At 50.5% G+C, this 9,385-nt stretch overlaps 1 protein-coding gene across 1 annotated transcript in view; it reads left to right on the top strand.

Moving 5' to 3' along the window:
* WNT2B (Wnt family member 2B) overlaps nt 1–3,551 on the top strand; it is a 6,134-nt gene extending 2,583 nt beyond the window's left edge. The window contains exons 2-4 of the mRNA XM_057384652.1: nt 25–302; nt 712–976; nt 1,878–3,551. Coding sequence (XP_057240635.1) covers nt 25–302; nt 712–976; nt 1,878–2,107 — 773 coding nt within the window. The 3' untranslated portion in view covers nt 2,108–3,551. The remainder of the gene's footprint in view (nt 1–24; nt 303–711; nt 977–1,877) is intronic.
* The last annotated feature ends 5,834 nt before the right edge of the window (nt 3,552–9,385 follow it).

Raw genomic sequence — 9,385 nt, 5'->3', positions numbered from 1 at the left:
CAGCCGTGTTTCTCTCCGCTGCAGGCAGCAGGGAGGCAGCCTTTGTCTACGCCATCTCCTCGGCAGGAGTGGTCTATGCCATCACACGGGCATGCAGCCAAGGGGAGCTCAAGGTGTGTGGCTGTGACCCGCTCAAGAGGGGCCGCTCCAAGGACGAGAGGGGCGAGTTTGACTGGGGTGGCTGCAGTGACAACATCAACTATGGCATCCGCTTTGCCAAAGCCTTTGTGGATGCCAAGGAGAAGAAAGTGAAGGATGCCCGGGCACTGATGAACCTGCACAACAACCGCTGCGGGAGGATGGTGAGTGCAGCCCATCCCACTGGAGCTTTCTGTAGGGCTGGGGCACAGGAGCAGCTTGGGCACAGAAACAGGAGCTCTGGCATCTCTGGAGGGCAGGGGCTGCCCCGCTGGGGACTGGATGCTGCCCTGCCTTCCCCCTGCACGCTTTGCCCTGGGAATGGCCCCATGGGGATGGCATTCCTTTGCCCTGGGAGTGGCCCCATGGGGATGGCAGGACCCTGCTTACCTTTGCCTCCTGTGTCCTTGCTGATGTTGACATCAGTGACCTCTGTACACAGCCCCCCTCTCCCATGAGGAGCCCCATCCCACAGAGCCAAGGCTGATAAGCTGCACCAGGAATGAGTGGACACTGGTGCAGGATCTGATCCCCAGGGTGACCACAGGTCCTTATGCATCCCTCTTCCCACAGGCTGTGAAGCGCTTCCTGAAGCTGGAGTGCAAATGCCACGGGGTCAGTGGCTCCTGCACACTAAGGACTTGTTGGCTGGCAATGTCAGATTTTCGAAAAACAGGGGATTACCTAAGGAAGAAATACAATGGGGCCATTCAGGTGACCATGAATCAGGAYGGCACTGGCTTCACGGTGGCCAACAAGAACTTCAGGAAGCCCACAAAAACAGATCTGGTGTATTTTGAGAACTCACCTGATTACTGCGTGATGGACAAATCAGCAGGTAAAACCCAGAGCTGGTCACTGCCCAAAGGTATCTCTTCCTCCTCTCCAACAGGCCAGCAGCTCCCAGCTAGCCCAGCCTGGGTGCTCAGCTCCCCCACCCAACCCCAGGTTTTGGAGAGGGAATTATCCAGACCCAACATCATCCCACACCTGCACTGGCAGCACTGGCTTTATCCAAAATCCCCAGGCTTTACACCAAAGCTCCACACCCCTCAGGCTTCCTGCAATGACAGGAGCAGAGCGTGTCCTCAGAGCCCATCTCCTGCAGAGCAAAGCCCCCTTGGACAGGCAACAAGGAGCCTGTTCCGTGCACAGGCTGCTCCTCTGAACAGCCCAGGGTTGGGATGAGAGCAGGTGAGGGGTGTCAGGGCTGCAGACATGGACTCCTGCAGAGATGATCAATGGTTTCTCAGCCTGGAGCATTCCCAGGTCTGTTCACAGCAGTGCTGGCAGTTTGGTGGGAGAGACAGCCACGTGTTCCTGCAGCCTTAGGCTGAGCTGCAGAGCCCGGCTCAGGGGGCACGCTGCTCCAGGGGTCCCCAGGCACAGGGGCCATGTCCCCACTGCCATTATCTCCTGGCAAACCAGTAATCCCCACTGGGTGGGTGGGCAAGAACACGGAGAGGAACACCCTGACTGCTGTCCCTTCCCTCCCCAGGCACAGGGGCCATGTCCCCACTGCCATTATCTCCTGGCAAACCAGTAACCCCCACTGGGTGGGTGGGCAAGAACATGGAGAGGAACACCCTGACTGCTGTCCCTTCCCTCCCCAGGCACAGGGGCCATGTCCCCACTGCCCTTATCTCCTGGCAAACCAGTAACCCCCAGTGTGGGCGGGTGGGGAGGCGTTGGAAGAACATGGAGAGGAACACCCTGACTGCTGTCCCTTCCYTCCGCAGGCTCCCTGGGCACGGCGGGCAGGGTGTGCAGCAAGGTGTCCCGTGGCACGGATGGCTGTGAGGTGATGTGCTGCGGCCGCGGCTACGACACCACGCGCGTCACCCGCGTCACCAAGTGCGAGTGCAAGTTCCACTGGTGCTGCGCYGTGCGCTGCAAGGAGTGCCAGGACACTGTGGATGTGCACACCTGTAAAGCACCCAAACGGGCCGAGTGGCTGGACCAGACCTGACCAGACGGGAGCCCCACAGGAATAATCCACTGCCACCCCCTCGCAAGTTTTTTAAACCCCTGTGCCCTGAGGGCCGTGACATTCTGGGAGCTGTAGTTCAACTGCATGGCTTCTATTTAATTAATTCTGCAAAGCACTAGGGAAAGGACTGCAGTTCCCAGGAGGTACTGTGAGCCCTTCGATTTGCTCAGCAAAACTAATCCCTGACCCAGGAGGAGGCTGCAATCCTCGCTCTAACTGTGAACCTGCAACGTTTCTTCACAAAGGGGCGGTGCAACCAATACGAACTTGGAGGACCCGCTGTCAGGATGTAATGGCTGAGGAATTCTGCACCTCCCCAGAGAATCTACCTTACAGTAAAGCTTCACCAGCAAAAAAACGCTAGTTGACAATAATCCACTCTTGCAAAAGCATTCCTGCTGTCTCTTTTTTGCAAGGCCAGAGGAAGGGTGCTGTGAATCTGTAACAGTTCCATGRTACCCGTTTCCCTTGAGCAGACCTGGCACAGCGCTGACCCCGCTGAGCAAGAGCCACCTCTGCACAAGGCTTGTCCCTGTGTCCCCAGCAAAGGGAACAACTGGAGCTGGAACTTGGACCTGACCCCTCAAGGAGTGTGCAGAGACCTCTCAATGCTGGTGGACACACAGGGCTTGAGAGAGCAAATGAAACCTGTGAACTTACTGGTAGGTTCTGAAACCCACAATACAACAGCATCTCTGTAAAACTCACCTGTATGTTGCGTATACTGCTTATTATTTTAAGTCAAAATTCATTATAAACCTGTATCAGAAAATGATGTCCTTTGCTTTTTGAATTCCTCCACACCCGGTTGGGCACYTCCCCAGAGCAGGAATCAGCCTGCAGCGTTCTCTTCTTCACTGTCTGCAGCTCCTGCTGTCCTTAGGCTTCCCACAGAGTTGAGGATGGCATCCCCATAAACACAGCCCCAGGGGAATCYTTCCTCAGCCCCATCAGGACATGGGGATGCCCCATCCCTCCAAGGGCTCAAGCCAGGCTGGGCAGAGCTTGGAGGAACCATCCAGTGCAAGGTGTCCCTCCCATGGCACAGGGTGCAACAAGATAAGCTTTAAAGTCCTTTACCACCCAAACCATGCTTCTATAGCATTGGGTCAAACAGGAGATGCTTGATAAACTTCCAAATCTTTCCCATTAAAAAACSCCAAACACTCAAAACATAATCAACTAAAACTGAAGCTGATGAGAGGAGGGGCAGGCAGCTGCCGAGCTGCTGCTAGGGAAGTTACAAGGATCCAACCCTCATCTCTACAAATTCCCTATTTTCTCCACCAATTTGAGCAAGCAAAGATTACAAAGATGATTTATTTAGTGAACATTTTTAAAGAGTCTGGTCMAAAGCTCACAGTCCACACAAACAGATGCAACATACAACAGCTGAACCTGGAAACTAAACTGACCCAGGTAAAAAAAAAAAAAATTACTTTAATCATTGCAATTCCTGAGGCTGAGGTGCTTCTGCAGTTCCCCTTGTGGAAATGGGGAGGCTGTGCCTCCTCCCTGAGCCAGGAAAAATGGGGTTCAGTTTCCTCATATGCCTGGCATCATGCTGATGGGCAAGTAAGGACAATTTCACACACTCAGAGGAAGTTTCTGTGGAAGTTCCAAATTTACAACAATGGGAAAGGCCAGGGACATTAACCTGCAAATACTTTTTGCTGAGGTCTGTTTTACTGTGCCAGAGGGGCTGTCAGAGGTCTCTGAGGGGCTGGGATTTGCTCCTGGAAGCAGCGAGGTGTGTGGGCAAGAGGGAGCTGAGCAGCCTACAAGAGCCAAGGCTGAAGGAAGGTCAAAAGAGCAGAATGGGATTAAAGCAAAGAAGATTATTCTGGTCCTAAGGCACCCATTGACTACTGCAACAAGAGCATCTCCAAATAGGGATTTTACTCAATGGCCCTAGAAAATAATAGCTTAAGTGGCGAGAGAAARCCACTTTGGAGCCTGCTTTGATGGGGGGAACTACTCAAAGAATTAAAAGAGCTTGCCATGGGCTGGATTAAGCACCTTCCTGCATGCCAGACCCCTGAGAGAGCTCATGCAGGAAAAAGACTTTCAGCAGAGCTGCTGCAAAGCCACAGACAAGCCAAAAGGTGACATTTTCATGGAGCTCTTAACAGAATTACAGCAATCCCACCTCCCCACTGCCTGTTTSTTACAGAATGAAACCAATTCCTTGATGGCACAAGAAGGTTGGGCAGCACCTTCCCTGCTCTTGTACTTGAGCTGGTGTTTACCCAGGAGGCTTCTGGTCATCCCCAGGTCCTTCCAAGCCCTCTGAATTTCAGGGAGAGACAATTTTCTCATCCTGGCTGTACTGAGGAATGCTGGCAGGTGAGCAGGAGGTGTGAGCCAGGCCAAAGGCATCCCAAGGCAGCACAGCATCTGTCAGCACAGGCTAATCCACCTGGAAAAGCCTCTCATTTGTCTTTATTACTGCTCCACCTCCCAGCAATTCACAACASCCTTGGATAAAAATGCTGCCCCTCAGGCCTCAGGCCAAGCCTCCCTCCCAGAGCAGGACAGCTCCCAGGGCTGGGTTTGTGGTCAGCTGTCCACAAAAACCTCTGCACAGGAACTCCAGGACCTGTCTGGAGCAGATCTGTGAGCCCACCTGATCAATGACACCTTAATCAATGGCTGCTGCCAAAATATATACTGCCCTTGAATAAGATGTTCAGATTTTAGAATAAAGAGGGAAACTCCTGAGAACAGGTWGTCTTGGGTTTATTGGCTTCCCCCCTTTGCCATTTCATCATTGAGATGCTGAAAGTGGATGCCTCCAGTGCTCTGTAGAGTAACCAGAGCTGAGATGGRAACCCTTCCTAGCCCTTGCTTGTTCCTCCTGTGCAGCTGCATTTCTCTGTCACAGCAAGAAATAAGACAAGTAAAAATCCTTGGAATCAAGTGCCAGTGCTCCTGAAGCACCTGGAGCAGCCGTGGACACAGTCCGTTGTGCTGACAGAATAAGTGGCAGTTTCTTCTCCAAAGGACTATGCAAGGTGACACTCATTAACAAGCAATTAGCAAAACCCTACAGAATTGGAATAGAAATGCACTGGTCAGCCAGAGCAAACTGCCAGTGCTTGTGCAAGACAAGGTCCCGCTTTGGGCTGAAGGAAATTCAGAGTGGTCAGTGCCTTCCTGCAGATGAGTCCCATGGAGGCTCCCTCAGCACTCTCACCCTTGGCAAGCAGCTGGTTTCCATCTCAAAACTTTTCTGAAGGCTGCAGTGTCATCAGGGAACACTCAGTCCCTCTCACAAGCCCCTCCTAAGTAATCTGCCTAAAACGTGCAGGGAGCTTTTTATGCAAGATCATCTTCTGATTATCCTGCGGTCAACAGCATGACTGAACTCAAGGATAAGGAGCAGAATCGATTGCTGAATTAGCTTCTGAAGAGATTATCTTCTCTAAAGAAGAYGGACAGGACACACAGGAGGAGGCACAAGGCATGAGATGGTGTGCAGGGCCAGGGATTGGACTTTGACATCCAAATGTTCCTTGTGGATCTCGTGCACAGTCCAGAAGATTCTGTGATGCTGATTTTCTCTACATGAGTGAGAACGGCCCCGGTGACAGCGCCATTTTTGGGGTGGAGGTTAAGATCCATCAGTTCATGAACTCAGCAATGCAGGTGAATRCATCCCAATGCCAACAGCCCCTTCTCTGCTCTCCACTGGGTTCAGAAAGGCACAGAAAGCTTTGCTCAGGTACTGTGCTCASTGTAATCCACGTGGGATCACCTGCTGGAACAAGCTCAGCTCACAGGGACAGATTTATTGTGCCATTTGAACTAACATTTGCACAGCCTGTCCAAATCTGTGTGGGAGCTTTCACATCCCATCCTCCCGAAGCCAAGTGATGGAGGGCTGCTCCAGCAAGCAGCAGGGGGGTCACTGGTCTGAAATCACAGCCCGTGAGTCAAGGCAGGAGAATGCAAYAGTCAAATACTGTGTCACTGTTTCATAACTGATGAAAGCCCACAGCCAAACCAGCGAGGAAATCAAGAGTTGTTAGGAGAAGGCTACAGCCGATGAGGCCACGCCGTGATTGCACAACTCAACGCATCCAGAGGAAAAGGAAAAGTTTGGCCAGGAGTTACCAAAGGGGGAGGATCCCAGTGGAGGAGCACACTCATCGTGGTGGATGCACCCTCACCGATGCCGTAAGCGTGGGTGTGTTATCTTGCTCTCCCCAATGACCACACTCACTGAGGATCCCACCAAAGAGCACAGAACAGCAGCTGAGGCTGGAAAAGAGGAAAATTCCAAGCACATGAGCAGCATYCCTGATCACCGTCCTGTCCCTCCAGTGTAAGGGCTGGGGCCTGCAGAGCACACCCCACTGAGGAGGCTCCAGACAGGGAGGAGGCAGAGCTGCAAACTGAGGCTGTGGTCACTCTTTACCCACCTTTATTGTAAGCTGGATGGATTTAGAGCACAGGAGACTGAACACAGAAGCCCACTGTGATTGCTGCTGTCATCCTGTCTGATGTGTAGGGACTTYTGACTCAAAAGCAGGTGACAACAGCTTGGATGTCACCTCTGCAGCCATCCTAATTAACCCAAGGAGACAGACAAGAGTCTGTGCCTTTTAAAAGCAAAACAGGGCAAGCTGGGCACTGCTCAGAAGCTGGCAGAGTRTGAATTCYGGAGATTTAGACTGGRTATCAGGAAAAGGTTCTCCCCCAGAGATTCCTGGGGCACRGAACAGGTTCCCCAGGGAATGATCGTGGCCCCAAGGCTGCCAGAGCTCCAGGAGCTTTTGGACAATGCTCTCAGGCCCAGGCTGGGATTGTTGGGGTGTCTGTGCAGGGCCAGGAGCTGGACTCTRTCTCTGCAGCTCCCTTCAGCTCARGATGTTGTGTGATTCCATGAASCCCTCTGCCCTGCTGAGCACACTGCAAAGAGCACAGCACCATTCACATCTGCTCCTGACCCACAGAGCTGCAGAGCTGAGCCTCACTGGCTCCCAACAACACACACCATCCATTAGTGTTTGGGAGGTGCTGCTCCCCTCACTGGCTCATCTCTGAGCAGGGGGAAGGGCAATATTAATTTATGTCTGGCCGAGCCCTATCCATACATCTCCTTTCCCTAAGGGAGTCTGCTCTCATATTTAACCTCTTCATTCTGCTGGCACTGGAGGTGGATGATGCAGCTCACGGAGAGGTGCAGGCACTTCCCTCTCCCCCTCCTCCTGGAATCTTCCTCTCATTTGTGGTCCTTGGGATTCACCCAACGTTTCTCAGGAAAAAAAGAAACGAAAAAAAAAAAAAAGGACCTCTAGAAAGTATGCATTTAATAAGCAGTGAGACAAATAAGCTCCAGTTATCCAGCAGAATTACAACACCAGAGAACAATTTTCTGCATTCCTCTGAAGGCCTGAAGGAACCCAATTGCCTGCTCTCAGCCTAAATAGGTACCAGACACCAAGTGCTCCATAAGCAAACAGAGCCCCCAAAGTGCAAAAATGAAATAAGTAAAAAGCTTCACATTACATATAAACCAGCCGTTTGCACCTTGTTATTAATGGTCTCAACTATGACCTTTACACCCTGCCTTGCTCAGAGTCATGGATCTACGAGGCTTGGCACCCTCACAACAATTCCAGGATGAGGAGCAGGGAATGAACACGCCTGCCCAGAGCTGGAGAAATGCAGGAAGGGATTGTGACAAACCTGGAGGGAGAGCCACCCCAGGGCCATCTTCATAGAAATTCATCCCCGTAACTTCAGTGCCCAAGGTGTCTGACAGCATCAAAAGTCTTGTTGCCACATATATGCATAAAAGCTACTAACCCACACATGTATCCCAAATTTCCAAAATCCAGGGCTCGGAGCCTGGTAAATATCTGCCACAGATCATTCCCCAGAGAACTGATGTGGTTTCTAGCACACAGGAACTAAGGTTGCCATGAACAGACTCTGTTACTCTGAAATACCAGTCTAAGCTGCCTCTGCTGGAAGGGTTTGATTATTCCAACAGTGCCAACAGCCAGTGGGAAGTTTTGCTCCAGCACCCACTGCACCATCATGGGTATGCTCCTGAAATGCTCCTGCCTCTGTGGCTCCATGAAATCAAACAGCCAATAGCACATAAACATCAACTTCCAAACACCTCATGTCAGACAACATTAGGAAGCTGTTCTGGTAATGAGTTAAATCACATTTGTGTCCTTCCAGATGCACATGCAATAAATGGATTCACATGGAACTTTAGACACTTTTCATTAAAATCAGTGGAAAAACAGGGCAAATGAACAAAAGAATCAGTTGCTTAATTGTTTGACAAACAATAGTTTTAGTGTGGCAAACTTCTCCCTTTCTACCCTTCCTGTCCTTTTTGGAAAATACTTCTKGAGAAGTCAGAGGTTGGCAGGAAGAAACACAGCTACATCCTCTTTCTGGACATGCTGATCAAAACTAACCTGTTRTGATATGGTGAGACACCACGAGCACCAAAACCTACCCAACAAACCAAACCCACCCCAAACTCAAACCCTGCCTAAATGATCCAAGAGCCTATAAATACACTGATTCACAAACACACAGATTCAGGTAAAAAATTAAAGTTAATCTCCAAGATTTGACTTCAACTGGCTGCTCTGAATGAACTGAAAATTTGWGGAAAATGCCACATAAAGCCTTGTGGGAAAGCTTTTGCCATCCCAATGGCTGTAAAGTCACCACAGTTCTTGTTTCAAGGAAGTTACATCAATATTTATCTGCTCTAATTGATTTTTTTTTTGATATATACACACATACACAACACAATTGATATGGTATTACTGTGGTATGGGTCAGGTGTAAGTACCTGCTCCTAAGCAGCAAAGGAACACTTGTAGAAAGCATGGACAATCTTGMTCAGAAATTACACAGAGCACTCCTTAGGAATTGCTGGCACTTCTGGAGACAGGAAGATTTTCATTACACAGCCTGCTGCCAGCTCTCCTTTCAGAACAARCCCATCCCCTTTCTGTTACTGTTATGTCAGGGGAGGACAGTGAGAGAAAGCAGCTCTTGGGATGATACATGGGAGGCAGMGCTTCATTTATAACCCCACACAACTGCTGGAAAAGGTTCAACTTTAAAAAGCATTAGGCTGGTTACCTTACGGGCCCCTGAAGAGCAAGAAGTGAAATCACATGAACACAACAGGCCTATTAATCACCCCAATGATTCCAAAGTGAGACAGCCTCAGTGACAAAAATTCAACTGAAAATTACCTTCTAGTAGTTAGGT

Source organism: Malurus melanocephalus, unplaced genomic scaffold (assembly GCF_030028575.1).
Source record: "Malurus melanocephalus ecotype Western Australia unplaced genomic scaffold, MMel_1.1 scaffold_727, whole genome shotgun sequence".
Classification (NCBI taxonomy): Eukaryota; Metazoa; Chordata; class Aves; order Passeriformes; family Maluridae; genus Malurus; species Malurus melanocephalus.
The sequence above is the reverse complement of the archived record's forward strand: the minus strand, read 5'-3'. Positions and strand labels throughout refer to the sequence as shown.